This window comes from Martes martes (genome assembly GCF_963455335.1).
Source record: "Martes martes genome assembly, chromosome: 10".
Classification (NCBI taxonomy): domain Eukaryota; kingdom Metazoa; phylum Chordata; class Mammalia; order Carnivora; family Mustelidae; genus Martes; species Martes martes.
Genome location: NC_137898.1, coordinates 102,666 through 121,691, shown reverse-complemented (window position 1 = coordinate 121,691; position 19,026 = coordinate 102,666). Strand labels below are relative to the sequence as shown.

Sequence of the window (19,026 nt, the reverse complement as noted above, 5' to 3'; positions counted from 1 at the left end):
GTTTGGGGCAGGAGTCAAGGCAGGCTTCCTGGAGGAAGAGCTGGGGAGGAGGGGCAGAACCACCAAAGGTGCCCCTGGGGACAATGGAAACTGTGAGGAGTCCCTCCGGTCCAAGACTCTCGGGCTGGTCGGGCTGGTTGGCCCTGTGCCCCCAGGCTGGGTGGTTGCAGCTCCGAGGCTTCCTGGCGCCTGCGAGCAGGACAGTTTTAAGCGCCAGACTTGGGCGCAAAGCGGGACTCTTGGGTCCGCCCTCCGGCCCTGGCTGCTGGGCGGGGCTGCACCTGCCGCCGCCAGGCTCGTCGCCGCGGCGCACCTGGCCCAGGTGAGACGGCCCGCCCCCGCGGTCGCGCGAGCCCCAGGTCTTGGCAGCAGGTGAGTGGCTCAGACCCACGGGGCTGAGTGGAGGTCGCTGGCTCCCGGGAGCCGGGACTGGGCTTGGAGCTTGGGAGCCAGGGGGCCCCTTGCCCAGAAGAGCCTCTGGGCCGCGGCGGGTGCGGTCCCGCAGGAAGTGGCTCGGAGTTCGGCCCGCTGCCCCCGTCGCCCGGAAGCCCGAGTTTGTCCGCGTCCCTTGGGCCTGGCGGCGGGGCGGGGTGGGGTGGCGGCAAGGGCCGCTTTTCCCGCTCCGCCCGACGTGGGCAGTGGCTTCCTCTTGACCTTCGCCCAGCGGAGGGAGGAGGAACGCCGAGGCGCGCGGGGACCCTCGCCTCTGCCCGGAGCTCGGATCCGGGCCTCCCAGGGCCCCGGGGGTGCACCGAGGACCCGGCTGGGGCCCAGCGCGGCGCCGGTCGCAGGGCGGAGCTACCGTCATGAGCGCGCCCCTGCTCTCCGTGCGCGCTCCCGCCCTCCGTCTGCGTCCCCGACCCGCAGCGCCAGGCCTGCCCCACCCGTGCTGCCCCCATGCGCACCCCGACCTGTCAGCCACGTCCCCCTCGTGCGCGCCCCAACCCGCCCTCCGCTCTCTGTGAGCGCCTCGGCCTCCGTGCTCCCTTCTCGCCACCCGAGTCCCCGCCCTCTGCGCCCGCCCCCGACCAGCCTGCTCGCCGCACCTGCTGGGTGGGGGACTAAGTCTGGTCCTGCGCTCCGAAAGGCGGACAGCAGGAGGTGGGGTGTGTAGTGGAGGAGAACAGGGCCCTTGCGGCCCCAGGGGAGCGGGACGGAGCCCCTCGCCTGCGGGAGGCACGTCGGGGGCGCAGCGCGTCCCAGATGAGCAGGAGATGCTAGAGACTGTGGGGTGCGAAGCAGCAAAGCAGACGGCCGGAGGGTTGGGCAATGGGGAGATCGCCTCCCGCCGCGTAAGCGGGGGCGGGGGGCACAGCTCAAGCCAGAACGCACTCGGGAGCTGGAGCTTTCTAGGAACCAGGAGCTGTGGGGCAGACTGCGGTGTGGGTGGGGGAGGGGTCTTGGATTCGGAAGGGCGGTTCGGGACAGTGCCTAAGGCCACGTGGGCTTCTTGGCGCTGACCTTGGGGGGTGGGCCTGGGGGTGATTGACTGCAGAAGGGAGTCATGGCTGCAAGCTGGTGACGCAGGGGGACACACAGAGCAGAGGCCGCCTGGCAGGAACTCGAGAGGGGCTCTTTGCTTCCTGCCCGGGAACTTCCATGCAGGGCCCTGACGGCTGTGGGAGGTCACCTGGGCGCCAGGCCCCCCGGAGCACCTTGGAGGAGGGCTGGTGCCGGTGCTAGTGTACACCAGGAAGCCGAGGCCCCTGGGGCGAGTGCGCAGTCAGGTCTTCCTGTGGCTCCGTGGGGGCTCTGAGCCCAAGTCCCACCATCATTCAAGGTCTTGAGGGCCACGGGAGGGGGGTGGGGGGGTTGCAGAGCACCACCAGGACAGGGTCACACTGAGGACACAGGAAAGCTGATATTGAAGAGGGCCCACTGCTGGGCCTCTGAGCCTGGGCAGGTGAGAACAGGGCCAGGGCCTGAAGGGGACCCTTATGCGATCTCTGTGGGTGGTGATACCAGCCCCGTATTGCTGGGCCTTGAGTCCCAAGTCAGTCTGGGCGGGGCGGGGAAGTCAGTGGTGATAAAGGGAGAGGCTGGCTGCCTCCACCTGGGCTCAGAGCCCAGGAGCCTCTGTCGAGGCCTTTCTCCGCCTCCTTATCTGGAAAAGGGTTGTGTGTGGGGGTCTACCCTCCCATCCCAGCCCAAAACTAAGGTCCATCTGATAACACAGCCCCCTTTTAACTGCTCACTGTTGGGGACTCTATGGGGGAACTGGATGGGGAGGGGGCCCAAAAGCTCTGCTCAAGGCCCCATTATTGGCAGGAATTTGCGCAGCGCCCTCCATACCCCGGCAGGTCACAGGTCAGACACACTGGCGTGAGGGGGAGTGGCCCACAGGCCCCTACCAGCCCGAGGGGAGCATCACCGGCAGTGTTCGGGAAGCAGGCCACTCTGTCCTGCTGGGTCTCCTCGTGTGGGCACAACACATCCCCCTGGGCGTCTCCTTGGGAGCACCCCCACGCACATCTCCCTGGGCTTCAGCCCCTCGGCAAGGCCCTGTCCACCCCCAGGCGGGGCCTCGGGAAGTCTGATGCCTGGGTGGGCTGGGGTGGGCCCCAGAGGAAGGAGCCGCTTGACTCAGAGTTACAGGAAGAAGCAAGGCGGGCGGGGCGAGAGCCACCAACGGCCTGGGGGGTTGGTGGCTGCCTGGGTGGGGTTTGGGTCTAGGAGAGGATGTGACTGCAAAGCCAGGAAGCTACAGGGAAAGTTCTGATTCACACACACACACACACACACACAAGACAGGTCCTCTCTGTGCTCGGTGATGTGTCCTGGTGCTGTGGTGTCGCAGACCGGGCTGGGGGCCCTGTGGAACAAAGAGTTTGCCCCCAAGCACACGTCAATGACCTCCGTGACCGACACCCCCTCCCAGGAGGAGAGACCCGGAACCAGGTGACTTCGCGCACTCCCACCGCAGCCCCGCCGCCCGGCGTGAGCCTGGGCACTCATCCTCGGACACCACTCGAACCCCAGGCCGGTCCTCTGAGGCAGGCCCGGCTGAGGGGAGGCCCGCAGCGTGTGTGGGCATGGTATGTGTGTGTCCATCAGAGCAGGGGGGGCAGGAGGCTGTCCGGAGGCCACGGGCCACGGGCCACGGGCCACCGGCAGCAGGGGCCGGGCTCAGGGACGGTGTGTGCCGTGTGGGGTTCGTGCAGATGCTGGGGGCTGCGCACCTGGTGGGAGCAAGGACGTGTCTGTGTGTGTGTGTGTGTGTGTGTGTGGCCACGGTGCTGGAGGTGTGGGGAATGTGCATGGAGGCACACACTCCAAGAGAGTTTAGCCCAGTTGTGTGTGGGGAGAGGGTGTGTGTGTGTGGGGTGTGCAAGACAGATGATGTGGGGGGCGGGGTGCAGGTGGGGGTCGCCTGTCCCTGGATGTGTCGTTGGGCCTTAACTTCCAGGAGGGTTCAAGGCTGCCTTGCCAGGGGTTAGGGCTCTTCTGAGCTTGGAGAGGTGGGAGGGCCGCTGCAGGGGTTTCCTGGGAGCTGCCCAGCTGAGGACATGTCCTTCTGGGCACCGTGGGGTGGGGGATGTGGGCTGCCCAGTGTTCCACAGCCTCCCAGTGGACTGGTTCCCCTGCTTCGAGAACCTTCAAGACTGTGCTCCACCGGGGGGCTTCTGGAAGGAACCTCCTCACCACTTCCCCGGCTGATGCTCCCCAGTTCCCAAGGAGATCCCATCCCAGCCAAACCCAGGGCTTCTGGCTGTGGCAAGGCCCGGCCAGGTCGGCGGTGGTGTCACCATGCAGAAGGAATGGTGGGGAGGCTGAGACTCATCCCTGCGAAGCCCTGGGGCCTGCAGAGTGGCGAGGACGGCCTGGGGCAGGAGTGGAGTCAGTGCTCCATGAGAACCTGCTGGGACCCTTGGGGGGAACCTGGGCACCTGGGAGGGGGTGGCCGTAGGGCTCCGGGGGTCCAGGAGGGAGGCTCTCCATGAAGGCTCTGACGCCGGGGGTTTGGGCCCCTCCTTCCAGCCACGATCACTGCCGAGCTCTTCGTGTCAGGAGGCATGTGTGGCTGCGCGTAGCTGGATGGGGAGTGGTGGGGTGGGGGCCGCCCTTGGAGAGGCAGACAATGTGGACAAAAGTCTTTGGTTTTGGAAATGACAAACGGGTGAGGGGATGCCAGGAGGAGGTGGGACCCATGAGGCCTGTCGGAGCAGAGTCAGTCCAGCCAGGCCCCCACTGTCCCCTCTTGCCTCCATGGCTCGGACTGGCTCGGCCTTGGGGGCTGCTGCGTCCACACAGCCACACACATGGGACACGGCTAGGACAGAACCCTACAGTGAGAGTGTGGCTCAGAGTTCAGCAGCCCACACTTACCGTGTGGGGATGGGCAAGTTTCACAGGCCCCCAACCCCTGCCACGGCCTGGGTGAGCACGGCCCTCCCCGTGTCCCTCCTTGTATGTGGTACCACCATCCCAGGGGAGAGTGGGAACACAGCCACCTCCCACCCTCGTGAGGGCTGCCAGGGTGTGCCTCCGCGGTCCCTCCCTGGGCCGTCATGGTGGCCCTGGGACAGGTGCAGTGCCATCCAAGGGCCCCTCCCTGCTGTGCCCGCTCCAGCCCTGGGCGACGTGTGCCAGGTGATGCTGTCTGTGCGGGCGTCCCCAGCATCGGGAGGCCGCCGGTGCAAAGTTACATGTTAACTCATCCTGTTCTTGTTTAACTTCCTCCTCCGGGATGGCAGCAGCCTCTGACCCGTCCTGGTGCCCTGACTGACCGCCCACAAAGACAGAGAGTGAGTCTCGCCCGGCCCCCGGGGGACCCGTCTGCTCATCCAAGGAGCCCCGTGGAACCGGGGGGTGGCACCAGTGCCCAGCCTGCCTCGAGGAGGCCCCGGCCAGACCATGGCAGGTAGACGGGTCAAAGAGGGACAGGCACGGGCCCCACTTCCCCCTCCTGTCCCTCAGGCTGGCTCCACGCTGTGACGTTGCTGGGGCCCTTGGCTTGGCCTCCAGCCACGGGTACAAAGGCTTACACTTGCCCCTCCTACACAGCCTGAGGTCCTGACCCCATGGTTAGGACAGGCCCAGAGCTCTCTCTGGCCCAAAGCATCGACACCACAGTCGTGGGGGTCAGCAGAGCTCAGGGACACTGGGAATGGGAGCTGGTGGCGGGGCCCGGGGGCAGGATGGGTACATGTGGGCTGCCGAGAGACCACCCCATCAAGATGACGGGGGTCTCCTCTCATGTCCCACTAGGACTCTTCACCCTGATTTGAAAATCGGAACATTTAGGTCTCAGGGAGCAGGGCAAGCTTGCCCATGACCAGGAGGAGAGGGTCCTGGAGTCCTGTGCCCCCATTCCAGGTGGAAAGTGCTGGCCTGCTCAACGTTCACACTTGGGGCAGCTCCCCCAGCAGAAGTGGCAGGGTAAGGGGGGCAGCCAGCACCCGGCTGCTCACCCAGGGTGGGCCTTGCAGCAGTCGGCCACAGAGTTACACAGCACATGTGGGAGCTGGGTTCCTGTCCTGGCTGGGTGAGCAGCAGCCAGGTGGGCCCCCATGGGGCTGGGGGGGGTGTCAGATCTGCTGTGACTCTGGCCCCCGCCTTCCAGAGTCCTCTCTGAGGACAGAGCAGCCACATCAAGAGCAGGCAGAACACCCAAGAGCCAGCTGCTCCTGGGGGAAGACAAGCCCTGTCCCCTGTGGGACCTGTGCACAGATATCTTGTTTTTTTCCTGGCCCACAGACCATCTGTGGCTGGGGGGAGCCCAGCATTCCAGACACGGCTAACCCCTGGGTCCTCTCTCTGTAGGCATCTGCGACAGGGCCCCTGAGTTCCTATCCCCAACTGGAAACCAGGCCCTGGAGTCTGCCCTGGGCAGTGTCGTGGCTCTGAACTGCACGGCCTGGGTAGTCTCTGGGCCCCACTGTTCTCCGCCCTCAGTCCAGTGGCTGAAAGACAGGCTGCCGCTGGGCAACGGGAGCCACTATGACCTCCACGAAGACTCCTGGTAAGAGACGGAAGTGCAGGGTCAGGTGACTACCCCGGTCACACCCACGGCCCCCTGCACCCTGGTCCATAACCCCCGGACATGGGCAGAGTGCCACTCTTGACACAGACTAAGGGTTAGTGACAGCAGGGACAGGGGGCCCCAGCCCAGGACCATGTGTACCAGCACAATCCTGCAGCCTGAATCAGGCATTGACTCCCAAAATCCAGACCCAGGATCTGGGTGACTATCCCCAAACAGAGCCACACCCCCACCATGTTCTGGCCACTTCTCTTAGCTAGCGGGGCAAGGACTGCCCGGGAAGCCCATGTCTGCAGCCTCTGTGGTTAAGTCTGACAGGTGGGGCCCAGGGCATCCAGTGATGCTCTCAGGCCCCAGGTGAGAGGGCTGGGTCTGATCTCCCCAGGGTCAAGGACAACTTTTCAGAGGTGCTTGTGTCCAGCGTTCTGGGGGTCAACCTGACCCGTGCTGAGGACTATGGGGCCTTTACCTGCTCCATCCGGAACGTCAGCTCCTCCTCCTTCACCCTTTGGAGAGCTGGTGAGTGGGGTACACTGGGTGGAAGGTAGAAGGGAAGCCTAGGGGGCCTGGGGAGCCTTGAGGCTGGGAGGACGCTGGGTGGGGGTGGCACTGGTTCAGGCTTGTGGCTCTGTCCCCAGGCCCAGCAGGCCACGTGGCCGCGGTGCTGGCCTCACTCCTGGTCCTGCTGGTCTTGCTCCTGGCGGCCCTGCTCTACGTGAAGTGTCGACTCAGTGTGCTGCTCTGGTACCAGGACACCTACGGGGAGGTGGAGATGAACGGTGCGCGGGCCGAAGGGCAAGGAGGGAGCATGAGCTCAGATCTGGGTGGGCGGGCTGCCCGCGGCAAGTGAGGGGTGGGTGCAGGTCTGCGGGTCTGCAGGTCTGCAGCGGGGAGGCGGCGGCCCTCGGCAGGCTCTGCCGAGCACACAGCCCGGGAGAGGGGCGAGGTGGGCAGAAGCGGGCCGAGCGGCCCAAGTCCAGCGGTGGAGAGACCGTCTAGGCGCGGCCTGGGGGCGGGCTGCGGGCGCGTGTGCCGGATCTGCGGGGTCCGGCTGCGGCGGGAGGGCCCGGTCCCCGCACGCGCGTGGGGAGAGTTAGAAGACGCGGGAGGGTGGGGGCGGCGGGCCCGGGCCTCGAAAGCCGAGCGCTGACCCGCCGCCGTCCGCAGACGGGAAGCTCTACGACGCCTTCGTCTCCTACAGCGACAGCCCCGAGGACCGGAAATTCGTGAACTTCATCCTGAAGCCGCAGCTCGAGCGCCGGCGGGGCTACAAGCTCTTCCTGGACGACCGCGACCTCCTGCCGCGCGCGGGTACCGCGGGCCCCGCCCCCAGCGCCCCGCCGCGCCCCTTTCTGGGGACCGAGCCCGCCCCCCCGTCCAGGCCCCGCCCCGCCTCGAGCCCGGGCCCCTCCCTCCCAGGGCCCCGCCCCCAGCGCCCCGCCGCGCCCCTTTCTGGGACCGAGCCCGCCCCCCGCCCCGTCCAGGCCCCGCCCCGCCTCGAGCCCGGGCCCCTCCCTTCCCCGGGGCCCCGCCCCCAGCGCCCCGCCGCGCCCCTTTCTGGGGACCGAGCCCGCCCCCCGCCCCGTCCAGGCCCCGCCCCGTCTCGAGCCCGGGCCCCTCCCTCCCAGGGCCCCGCCCCCAGCGCCCCGCCGCGCCCCTTTCTGGGACCGAGCCCGCCCCCCGCCCCGTCCAGGCCCCGCCCCGCCTCGAGCCCGGGCCCCTCCCTCCCAGGGCCCCGCCCCCAGCGCCCCGCCGCGCCCCTTTCTGGGACCGAGCCCGCCCCCCGCCCCGTCCAGGCCCCGCCCCGCCTCGAGCCCGGGCCCCTCCCTTCCCCGGGGCCCCGCCCCCAGCCCGCCCCGGCCCCGCCGACGCCCGGTTCCCGCAGAGCCCTCCGCCGACCTCCTGGTGAACCTGAGCCGCTGCCGGCGCCTCATCGTGGTGCTGTCGGACGCCTTCCTGGGCCGGGCCTGGTGCAGCCACAGCTTCCGGTGGGTCCCGCGCCGGGCTGGGTGGGCCCCCGGCCGCGGCCCCCCTGACGGCCCCGCCCCCGCAGGGAGGGCCTGTGCCGGCTGCTGGAGCTCACGCGCAGACCCGTCTTCATCACCTTCGAGGGCCAGAGGCGCGACCCCGCGCACCCCGCGCTGCGCCTGCTGCGCCAGCACCGCCACCTGGTGACGCTGCTGCTCTGGAGGCCCGGCTCCGTGGTGAGGAGAGGGCGCGGGCGGGGGCCCGCGTAGGGCCGGGCGGCCCGCTGCGTGGTCTGGGGTTTGGGACCGGGACCGCGTCGGGGAGGGCCCTGCGGCCTGCTGCCCAGAAGGGGGGCCTCCTTCGAGACGGGAGCGCTCCTTGCAGGGGTGCTCTCTGGGGTGGCCAGGCTGACGGCCCCGTCCTGGCCCCCAGGCGCCGTCGTCAGACTTTTGGAAAGAGCTGCAGCTGGCGCTGCCGCGGAAGGTGCGCTACAGAGCGGCGGCGGGAGACCCCCAGACGCGGCTGCAGGACGACAAAGACCCCATGCTCATCGCACAGGGCCGCGTCCGGGAGCGCGGGACCCTGAGCCCGGAGCAGGACCCCGACCCCGAGGGGGACCTGGGTAGGCTCCCCTGGCCCCACCCCTGAGCCGGAGAAGCTTGGCCTGGGCTGGGGGGACGGGGCGGTGGTCCACAGGGCTGAGGAGCCCAGAAAGGGGTGCGGGTGGAGAGACTCCTCCCTGCAGGCCGTAGGTGGGCTTGAGCCCCCAGCACACTCCCACTGCCTCTTTTCTGGGGGCACTTGGGCCTGGGGCCTGCCTGGGAACCTCCAGGACCTCAAATGCCACCGTGGCAGGAGGGTGGGGGGGGGCCCATGCGTGGGCCAGGCTGTGGGCAGCGCGGCCTGAGGCCTGTTGGTACCCTCATCCCAGGTGTCCGGGGGGCCATCTTTGGGGAGCCATTAGCTCCACCACATGCCAGTGGGGTCTCGCTCGGAGAGGGCCGGGGCAGCGAAGTGGATGTCTCAGACCTCGGCTCCCGCAACTACAGTGCCCGCACGGACTTCTACTGCCTGGTGTCCGAGGATGACGTGTAGCCCCCCGGCGGCCCAAACAGCAAGTGCTCCAAGGACCGCTGGGTGCGGGGTGGACTGGGCCTTTCTCCTCTTAGCAGGACTACCAGCCCTGAGACCCTCAGGCAAGGGAGCTGCTCCAGTGTGCCTCCTTGTGCCAGAAAATAAAGTCCTTTTAGATCCTGCCTGGGCCTCAGCCTCTCCTCTCCTCTCCTGGGGCCGGAAGGGGGTCTGCAGCCCCTGGGCGGGGCACCCCTCGCTTCCATCTCCGGAGTCAGTGGCCCTCGGCTCCTCCCCTTTCTCGTGGGCACCCAATTCCGTCACAGATCTGGCTGTCCCTGCCATCCTGACGTCCATCCTCCATCCTGAGCCAGCTCAGAAACGTCTCCTGTAGTAGTAGCCTCTTTGGTCTGTCTGTTTGGGGACATGACTGTCCACTACCCTATTCTGATCCAGCCAGGTCCTGGGGGAGGGAGCAGGCCCCGTACTCTTCGGGTTCTGAGCTTTAAGGAAGAAGTCTTTTGTTATAAAAATGTGAGTGGGCCTCGTTTGGTGATGTGGGATCCTAGGACTCTGTCGGACAGTGCGAGTCCCCGGCCAGGAGCCCCCAGGCCGAGCGAGGCAGGGTGTTGTTGGGTGCATGTGCCCCAAGAGGACAGCCCAGCAGGTGGCACCGAAGCCAGGAGAGCTCGAAGCTCTCCCAGTAGTGCCATTCCTCTGCACAAGGTCCCCAGCTCTGCTGTGTCTGGGCCTCAGCCGCATCAGGGCTGACTCTGCCGTCTACCCTGCTCCCTCCACTCTCGCCAGCTCTCCCTAAGGGTTACTCTCTCTTCCTTGTCCTGGGCCTCCTGACCTGGAGAAGCCTCTGGGTGTGCTCAGGTCGGGAGTCAGGGGCAGGCATGGTTGTGCTCGGGGACGCTGGGTTGTATCCCCTGGGTGGGGCCCCCAGGTTGGGCCGGCCGAAGAAAATTGCAGGGCTGTGTTCATGACCACCTTTATTCCCAGCACTGGCCGTTTCCACCTTTGCCCATGTGACCTGGTCACCACCCCCACCCCACGCACCAGAGCAGCCTCAAGCCCTGTCCTCCCCCCTGCCCTGTAGAAGCCAAGTCCCTGCAACCAGCACCCGTCCCCTCCCTGGTACCCCAGGCCCTTTAAGGGCTCACACAGGGCTCCAGCGAGAGGCCCCAGGCCATCAGCCTTCTCCAGTGGCCTGGCCAGTGAGCAGCGCAGAGCCGAGCCTGTCCCTTGGAGGCTGGTCCATGTCGCATCCTCCTTCTCCAGGAAGCCCTCACCTATGGGCCCAGGAAGTCCTCCTTTCGATAACCCTTCTGCAGTGGAGAGGGGGCCCAGGGTTAGGGTGCCTGCCTTCCGGGCCCTGCTCTCCCCAGGCCCCACCCTTCCTGGTCTGGGCCTGGACCCCTTCTGGGTCTCTGGTCTCCGATCTCACGTTTCCCACCTCCTGAGTCTCCTGCTCCACCGGAGTTGCTGGATCTGTCCCCCCTCCCACTGTCCCCGCACCCCTCCTCCCACCCTGCCGCCTCGATGTCCTACACCCAGGTCAAACACCCGTAGCCCTGCCTGCCCCAGGTGGCCAGAACATACCGCCCGGAAGTCTCGGTGGAGCTTGTGGTGCTGCCAGAGGTTGGCCAAGAGACTGGAGGCTGCCCGAGAGGACTTCTCACTGTCCGGGCTGGGGGGGGGGGCGAGAGTCAGCAGGGAGACTCGCCAGGCCATGGGGAAGGGTGCGGGGACGGGGCGGGGCTCACCCGTCCCGCTTCTTCTTGATGAAGACCAGCTTTCGGAGCCCGTCAAAGTAGAGCAAGTCTCGGGCGGCGATGGGACTGGCCACCACCAGGTTGTTGAGCACAGCGATGATGTTGACCAGCACGTCGGCTGGGGGACACTTCTCGCCCACGCTGCCAGGAAGCTTCTCAATCAGGTGACTCACCACCTTGGTGGCTGCCGGGAGGCCGGGAGGTCGGGGGGGTGGGAAGCCAGCCTCCGCCTCCACTCCCAGCCACCTGAGCACCTCCGGTCCCCCCAGCCCCATCCATCCCCCCAGCACCAGCTGCCAGAGGCCAGCCCAAATGGAGAGCAGAAGAGAAAATCCGGGCGTGAGCCCAGCGAGGCGGGGTGAGGACAGAACCCAGGCTTCGGGACGGCCCGACTCACACATCTCATCCTTGTTTCTGGCGTTCCGAGACAGGTTCCGAATGAGGCCAGTCAGTGAGCGCAGCTGGTGGTGGTCAGCGGTCCGAACCCGGTCCAGCAGCGGGTTCAGGATACGCTCCTGCTCCAGGGCCAGGCGGCTCAGCACGCCCGCCCACTGCAGGGTGGGGGCGGGGGAGGAGAGGAGCCGGTGAGAGCGGGCGAAGCCCCAGCCCCGTGACCTGCACCCCGGGTTGGTTCTTCTCTGTGTCCCTCTCTGTCCCCAGCCGATCTGGGAGGCTCAGGCGGGCCCGGCCCCGCACTCTCTCCTGAGAGGCCTTCCTGCTTCTGCCTTCACGCCCCAGCCCGAGCCTCACCAACTGTGCCTCAGGTCGGCCCTCCTCGGCTCAGACCTCTCCTTGAGTCCTCAGGGGCCTCTGGAGCCTGCCTGGCCGGGGATGCTGGCCTCACACCCCTCGCTCCCCCTCAGGGGTCCCCCCGCGGCACGGCCGGCCGGTCCCTCCGACGTCGGCTCCTCCGCGGGTTTGCGTCCCTCTGCCGACCCGCCCCGACAGAATCCACGCTGGAGCCCTCCCGTGTGCCCCTGTTCTCCCTCGCGACCCCCGTGACAGGCTGGACCCGGGGCTTCACCCTGCGGTCGCCTGCCGTGATGTTCTGCAAGGCCCCGGCGGCCGCCTCGGTCGTGTGCGGGTTGAGCTCACAGCGCTGCAGCAGCCGGTTGTACAACCCCACGATCTGGGGGCTCCACAGCCACTCAAGACCCTTGGGGTCCTTGGATACCTCGGCGAAGGTGAGCGCGTCGGCCGTGAGGGGCAGCTGGAAGAGAGGCGGGGAGGGTCAGCCGGGCTCAGGCCGGGACCCCCCGCCCTGGCTGCCCAGGCCCGCGCCCACCTCTCGGAGCCGACGGCTCTGGGGCGTGAAGCAGCCCACCACCTCACCGGGTGGCGCCCCAGCCATGTCCCTGCGGCCCCGGCCCTCGAGCCGCTGCAGGGCGGACGGCGGCATCTCGTCATACAGGCGGTAGGACAGGTTCCTCAGCACGCACACGGCGTTCTCCACGCTCTGCAGGTGGCAGGCCGGTCAGAATGGGCTAGAAACCCCCAGGGCCCCGAGGTGATGACCGCCTCTCACCTTGTCCTCGCACTTGCCCACATCCAGGGCGTGGTTGGTGTAGGTGACCAGGGCATCCACCAGCCCGTGGCACTCACGCATCTTCTGGCGAGTGGCCTGGGACGCTGAGCTGAGGTTCCTGTGGGCGGAGGCAGATCAGAGATCCCCGGTGGGAACCAAACCCCAAGGGGAGCCCCTGAGCCCCAGCCCCCTCCTGCCCCCGAGCTGGGCCCCGCTGCTTAGCATCCATTCCGCCTTCCAAGCGTCCGGATGGGGGTGTTGAGTGTCTGATGAAGTCCCGGATTCGATGAGATCTGAGCCCGCCACCCCCAGGGCCTGGGAGGTCGGACATCTCAGCCACACCCGGCTTCTGGTCTCACTTCTGCATGGGCGCCAGTGCCGCGCCCGCCAGCCCCCCTCCCCTCCGCCTTGCCACTGGCCCTCAGAGTCAAAGGCTCCTTCTCCAGGCCTCCCCTGCCCCCTTACAGGCACGCAGCTCTCTCCCCATGGCCACCCTCTTGGCCTCTCCCAGCTGACTGCCCCCTTCCCGCACACCTGAGGAACCCCGTGGCGTTATAGAAGATTTCAGCCTCGGAGGCGTTCTGTTGGATGAGGGGTGGTCCCCCGGCCCCTGACAGGGGGCTCAGCACCAGGTCTGTGAGCTGCTCCAGCGTGTCTCGGGCCAGCCGGTCCTTCAGATGGTCGCTGGAGGACAGGTTCCACAGGATCCCTGGGGCAGGTGGGGCCGTGGCTGTGGTCAGCGACAGCCTGCGGGTTCTCTCCTGCCCGCCAGGGAGGCATCTGGGGCCTCACCCAAGAGCTGCGCTAGAGGGCCTGCGTGTGAGGTGCAGGTCTTGGGGTGGGACACAGCAGACAGGACGGTGCTCGGGAGCCAGGGGTCTGGAGGCTAGCCGCAGAGGTGTGCACCAGGACAGCCGCGGGGCCGGGGGGGCGGGTGGAGAGGACAGGCAGAGGGACAGCAGGGGGAGGTGGTGCGGGGACACCTGTGACATTCTTGCGCAGCTCGTCGTCTTGCTCCCGCAGCGTGCGCAGCAGCTCGAAGATGCCGTTCTCCTCCACCAGCGCCAGCTTGTTGTCGGCGTTGTCGTAGATGAGGTTGCGCATGGCGCCGGTGGCGTGGCGCTGCACCTCCTGGTTGGCGTGGTTGAACAGCTTCACCAGCCTGGGCACCGCCTGAAGGCTGCGGGCCTGCGCACGGGCAGGCGGGTGTCAGCACACGAGTGCGCGTGGCTTGGTGTGCATGGACGCGTGCGGCTGTGCGGGAGGCGCGCGGGTGTGCACAGACGCGTGACAGCCACGCAGGGCCGGGCGGACGTGTGCAGATCGCGAGCGCCTCCCCCTTCGCTGCGGGGGCGGCTCTGCGGGCCGGGGTCGCCGTGGGCACGGGGGCAGCGAGAAGGGGCACCGGCGGGGGCGCTCGCGGACCACGACCGCTCACCTGCTTCTTGGCCGTGGCGTCGCTGTAGCACTTGTGCTGGATGTAGGCGGCTCCCAGCACCTGCAGGTTGGGGTCCGAGGCCATGAGGTACTTGACGGCGGAGGGCAGGTCGATGTCGTCAAAGCTGCAAGGACAGGGGTCGGGTCAGCGTGACCCCGGGGACAGGCCAGGGCCGCCGCAGGAGCCCCCTCCCCGGCCAGACCCCACCTCGTCTCCCGCTCACCCGCTGCTGAGCCTCTGCAGCGTGCGGCGGCCGCCGTAGCCGTCCAGCCCACGCACGTCCGGCAGGTGGCTGGCGTCGGCCAGGCTCAGGCTGAGGCTGCGCACGGAGGGCGCTCGGGCCATGGGCTCCAAGCCGCCCCCCGGTGCCGGCCCCGCCCCAAGGCGGCCGCGGTGGCTGCTCTGGAACCGCTGCAGGGTCCGCATGGCCGGAGCTCGGATGGTCCGGCCGGGCGGCCCCTCGGAGGCCTCTGGCCAGTCCAGGCCTCCCGCCCGGCCAGAGCTGGCCTGGCGCTCGTAGGCGAAGGCCCTGTAGGCGGAGGCCGCCGGGGGCTCCAGCTGCTCGGACACGACGCTGTAGCGGTCATCCAGGCCCGCAGCCCCTAGCCTCAGCGAGCGCAGGGACAAGGTGTCGTAGTCCACACGGCCCCCCACCGCAGCCCGCTCGTGGAAGGACAGGGGCCGGGCAGGCACGGGTGCGGCGGGCTGGGCTCCCCCATACCCTGCAAGCCCGAAGGTGCTGCCCCCATTGTGGGCAGAGCTCAGCCTCCGACTGGAGCTCAGGTCCACGGCTGAGCGAGAAGACCAGGAGGCTGGGCTGTAGGAGGGCTTGGCAATGGGCCGGAAGGTCTGCAGGGCAGGGAGGAGAGCAGTGAGGGGGTGTCGGGGGCTCCCGGGTCCCTCTCCCTAACCCTGGAGCTTCCGACTTCCCCCCAGCCTCCCCCACGAGCCTCTCCAGGGGGTGGAGAGAGTGTCACTCACAGAGGTGCTGTCCCCACTGAGGCCCTGGGAGCGGGAACTGAAGCCGGCCTGCAGGGCGTGGTGGTGACCGCGTGGGGTGCCTGGGGACAGGGACAGTGGTCGCCTGGCTGGGTCAGCTGGCTCATGGGTCTCCGGTTGGACCTCTCCCACCGCCTCCTGCCCCTCCAGCTGTGCTGCGGACAGGCACACTCACCCCCCTGACCTCCTGGTCACCTGGGAAGTGTGCCAGGGACTCCATCAGTTTTCCAGTCCCTGCTGGGGCACACGCCCGGTCCCCTCCTCCAGGAAGCAACACTGACCTCCTGGGAGCCTGTCCTGTGCTGTGGTCACACAGGAGTGCTGCTCGCTTGCCAAGGACACAGTCCCCTGTCCCACCTGGAAGAGCCGCGCCCGCCCCGTCCAGCCACACAGAAAAGGGAGGTGCCGACGCCGGCCTGACTCGGTGGTGAGTGGACAGACGGGTGGGTGGGTGGAGGGTGGAGAGAAGGGGGAGGAGGAGGGAGGGCGGGTGGAAGGATTGGGAGGATGGACAGATGGACGGCTGCTTGGATGGACAGCAGTTGGGGGAAGTCAGGTGGAGACAAAGCAGGGGAACGGATGGTGGGTGGGCTCCGCGTTCTCTGCATGGGGATCAGCCTCTGCTAAGGTCCCTGCTGGGGTCACGGCTTGGGGGAGAAGAGTCATATGTCCCCAGAGGGCCTTGGCAGGTGACCGACTGAAAGGACTCATCGTGTGGGAGAAGGGAGGAGGCCTGCTTTCCCCCAGCCTCTGCGAGCTGGACAGTCTGGGGGCTCCCCTCCCAGCACACTCCCCAGACCCGCCCTGGTTAATGAGGCTTCTGGGCAGGGGCTATTAACCCTTTGACGCTGGTGAGGCCCAGCCTGGGGGACACACCTCCAGCCTGGGGACCTTACTCCCACCCCCAAATTATACTCCTTCCCCTAATAGGCAGGGTAGCCAGGGTGGTAATTAACCCCTCCCTGCTCCCTCCTCCACCCTGTGACCCCTGGGCACCCAACGACTCAGCCACCAGCAAGGCTGAGGCCCAGGCAGGGGAGGACTCAGGAACCCAGGCTGCTCTGGCTGACCCTCTCCACAGCACCCCCCACGCAGTGGCCAGCATCCCAAGACCCGTCCCGGGAAAGGGTCCTCTAAAGGTTGAGTGAGCCCCTGTGGGGACTGGCGTGTCCTGACACCCTGGGACATTCCGCTGACTCTCTGACCCTGATCCCTGCCGCTGCGGTCTGGCGAGGGAGAAGATGGCGTTTCCGGAACAAGTGCCCTGACTCAGCGTGTGAGAGACCCTTTAACGCATACGCACGCACAGGCACACGCACGTCCACGCGTGCACACACAGGTGCGCACACGTACATCCACATGCACACACTCACAGGCACACACGTCCACGCGTGCACACACAGGCACCCGCATGTCCGCACCCGCATGCACGCACAGGCACACACACCCACACCCGCATGCACGCACACGCTGGGGTCTGCCCAGCACCGAGGGCAGGCTCCCCTGCTCGTTCTTCTCAGGAAGCGTAAGTGGGTCAGGCCCGCGGGGCCGTTGCAATTCCGCGGGGAGACCCTGGTCCAGACAGGCCGCTGGCTCTGGTCCGGGTTTCCCAGACCCGCCCCCTCACGCTTCTGTCTGCTCTTTCCCTTGGGGCCCTGGGGGTGGGGTGGGGAGGGACGCTGGAGCCTGGATGTCTGTGTCTCAGTGTGTTTGTGTCCCTGTGGGGCTGACGTGTGTGTCTGTGCACCTGAGACCGGGTGTGAGCCTGTGTTACGTGGGACCAGGCGCGGGCATGTTCCGGGTGTACTGACAGAGATCGGCCCTGCCCAGCCCGCCATGTGCCAATTCCGCCGTGTGCCCAAGGCGCTCCGGGCCGCGGGGGCAGGTGCGGCCGAGCCCAAGCCAGGCTTGGCCCAGAGGACCCCGGGGTCCCCACTGGGTGGTGGGAGGCCGCACCCATGGCTTCTCCCACACCTGGTGGGGCGGGGCAGGTGACTCAGTGCGAGGCCTCGGTGAGTCAGGGTGCTGAACCCCAGCGCCAGCCCTACCACGGCCTCTGGCCCTCGAACCACCACACCCACCGAGGCCACCTCTATCCACAGCCACCCTTCCCACTGCCCGGCGCCCACCCTGCAGGCGTCCGCTTACCTCGGGCTGCCTCTGCGGCCCCCTCGGGCTCAGCTGCCCCGTTGTGCCGAGCCTGCCGGCCTAGCTGCAGGAGGCGGGCGCGGACCTGCTCCTGGACACGGGCTGCCCGCAGCCGCTCCGCATCCGGCCCCTCTGCGCCCCGGCGGTCCAGCTGCAGGTCAGAGGGCAGTGCCAGGGAGCACACGCCGGCCTCAGGCTGCAGGGCCGACAACAGGAAGTTACCGTCCTGCATGGCGGCAGATGCCCCGGCTGGATCTGTGCCTGGCCTGGGCCTCTGGGGCCTCTCCGGCCTGAACTGTCTTCACCGTCCTGTCCCTGAAGTCCCCTCCCCACTGGCCTCGCCCAGAGCCGGCCTGGAGACAGACGCTGGCCCAGCCCTGAGCTCCGCTGGGGGCGGGGACATCTGGGCCAGGTAAGAGGGAGGGGCCACCACCCGCTTAAGGTGGAATTTGGGCGGAAGAGCAGGCCTGCCTGGCCTGTTTATTCCTTACTCACACCCCAGGACAGAGCAGCAGGGATCTGGGTCCCTCTTAATTCCCAGCTTTTGTTCCCAAGTGGCAGTGGGCCCTCCTGTCCTGAGTGTTGTCTGGGAAGGGCCAGGGTAGCCCGCTGGGGAGCCTGTGGCCGGCCACATCCGGGGGTCTGCAGGGGAGGGGTTTCCTCTCCCTGGGTGACTGGGGGCTCCAGGTAGCCCCTCGACCCAGGCAGCCAACCCTGAACTAGGCAGGGGTCAGCGCAAGAGTGAGGGGTGGGGATAAAGGGCTTGGTGGAGTTTTAGGGTAGAAGAGGGCCCTATGGACCTTGATCCTTGGTGCCCAAGAGACTGCAGAAGCAAATGGAGAGACTGGCCCACCCCCTAGGCCCACAACTGTACTGATCTCTGTCCTATAGACCCCAGAAGTTGCCCCATCCCCGCAACTTCTGCAGAGGCCTCCAAAGGGCTGGGCCTCTCTGGCCCCCCCAGGCCATGGGGTAGAAGGCTGTGCCCTCCACGTGAGTCAGAACTCAGCTCAGCAGAGCTCTGACAAGGCCGAGTAGGCAGGACTGCTGCAGGGCACTGAGTCAGGGGCCCTCCTGCCCAGGCTGGGGTGTAGGAGCTGGGGTGTGTGTTGGGAGAGCAAGAACCCAGGAGTCTGACAGAACAGTGATGAGGAGGGGTCGGCGGGAGGGGTGGGGAGCGGGGCCCAGGCTCAGTTGGGCTCGCCCCCAGAAGGGTTCCCTGGGGTGCTCCCATCCAGTGGGACCAGCATGCTGCAAGGCCTCCTGAGTGGGCCTGGAGCGAATCCAGGAGAGGCCCCTGGTGGACGGAGCAGGGCTGGAGGGGTGGGGGCTGAGGGGCCTCAGGTACGTACTGGGCGCCCCCCTGAGAAGCCACCACGGGGTCCATGCGAGCAGCCTCCTCTCTCCCACGGGAGGCCCTTACCCCGTCCCCTGAAGACGTTTGCCTTAATCTGTGACCAGTCATTTCAGGGGATGTGGCCCCAGGTGGGGATGGTGGTGGGGGGGGGCCCGGGGTGAGGAGGGGGTTCTGGGTCAGGAGGCAGGTCTGGGAGTGAGGTCAGTGCTGAAGAGGAAGGCGTGGGGTGGGGGAAGTTTCAAGGGGAGGTGAGCGTCCCTGAAAAGGTCGAGGTGAAGCCTGGGCCAGGGTGGGTGCTCAGGGCGGGGACCTACCGTGCTGCTGGTCGGGACGCGTCCGGCCCCGGGGCTCATCCCAGAGGCCAGTGCCGCCGGCCGAGGGGTCCCGGGCTCCATCCCAGGCCCCGCGCGTCCGTCAGGGGCGGCCTCTCGCGGCAGTGCGGCGCTGTGGGGGCGCGGGGAGGGCGGGGTGGGAACGCCCGCGTGCAGCCCATCAGACCGGCTGCTTCCCTGGGAGGCGTGTTTTGTGTGGAAAAACCCTGGGAGACAAGTTTGTGCGGCGCTGAGGGCACCTGGAGGCACACGCCTGGCGCGGGGCTCGGGCCTGCCCTCCCTCTGGGGTCTGCCTGGGCCTACCCGGGGCCCCGCGGAGCCCGGCCTGGCAGCCTGCCCGGGGCAGCCAGACTCCAGGCTGCAGGTGGGGGTTCGGAGGGATTGTGGGGAGGCTCCAAGGGGTCAGGCCGGAGCTGCCAAGGGATGG

At 67.8% G+C, this 19,026-nt stretch overlaps 2 protein-coding genes across 9 annotated transcripts; one reads left to right on the top strand and one right to left on the bottom strand.

Moving 5' to 3' along the window:
- Positions 1-260: 260 nt before the first annotated feature.
- Positions 261-9,207, top strand: SIGIRR (single Ig and TIR domain containing). Of its 6 annotated transcripts, none has more exons than XM_080817531.1 (10): positions 261-372; positions 4,695-4,861; positions 5,764-5,962; positions 6,369-6,502; positions 6,622-6,762; positions 7,151-7,294; positions 7,869-7,971; positions 8,037-8,187; positions 8,384-8,573; positions 8,883-9,207. In XM_080817531.1, exons 2-10 carry the CDS (start codon positions 4,855-4,857, stop codon positions 9,044-9,046), a joined length of 1,233 nt encoding a protein of 410 aa, XP_080673657.1. In that variant the 5' UTR covers positions 261-372; positions 4,695-4,854; the 3' UTR covers positions 9,047-9,207. The 6 variants fall into 6 exon arrangements, with proteins under 6 accessions (XP_080673657.1, XP_080673659.1, XP_080673656.1 ...); XM_080817533.1 differs by having other exon boundaries at positions 347-372; positions 4,698-4,861; XM_080817530.1 differs by lacking the exon at positions 261-372 and adding an exon at positions 2,718-2,898.
- Positions 9,208-9,999: 792 nt separating this feature from the next.
- On the bottom strand, positions 10,000-18,662 carry PKP3 (plakophilin 3; the record flags this gene model as incomplete). 3 transcript variants are annotated; one of them, XM_080817096.1, is made up of 14 exons in its annotated part: positions 10,002-10,353; positions 10,628-10,715; positions 10,792-10,984; positions 11,198-11,351; positions 11,825-12,010; positions 12,086-12,256; positions 12,326-12,443; positions 12,860-13,034; positions 13,309-13,513; positions 13,764-13,887; positions 13,987-14,612; positions 14,745-14,824; positions 16,911-17,106; positions 18,582-18,662. In XM_080817096.1, the coding sequence occupies 14 exons, from the start codon at positions 18,660-18,662 to the stop codon at positions 10,318-10,320; spliced, it is 2,433 nt and encodes an 810-aa protein (XP_080673222.1). In that variant the 3' UTR covers positions 10,002-10,317. The 3 variants fall into 3 exon arrangements, with proteins under 3 accessions (XP_080673221.1, XP_080673222.1, XP_080673220.1); XM_080817095.1 differs by lacking the exon at positions 18,582-18,662 and having other exon boundaries at positions 10,000-10,353; positions 10,792-10,941; positions 16,911-17,244; XM_080817094.1 differs by lacking the exon at positions 18,582-18,662 and having other exon boundaries at positions 16,911-17,244.
- Between the last annotated feature and the right edge of the window lie 364 nt (positions 18,663-19,026).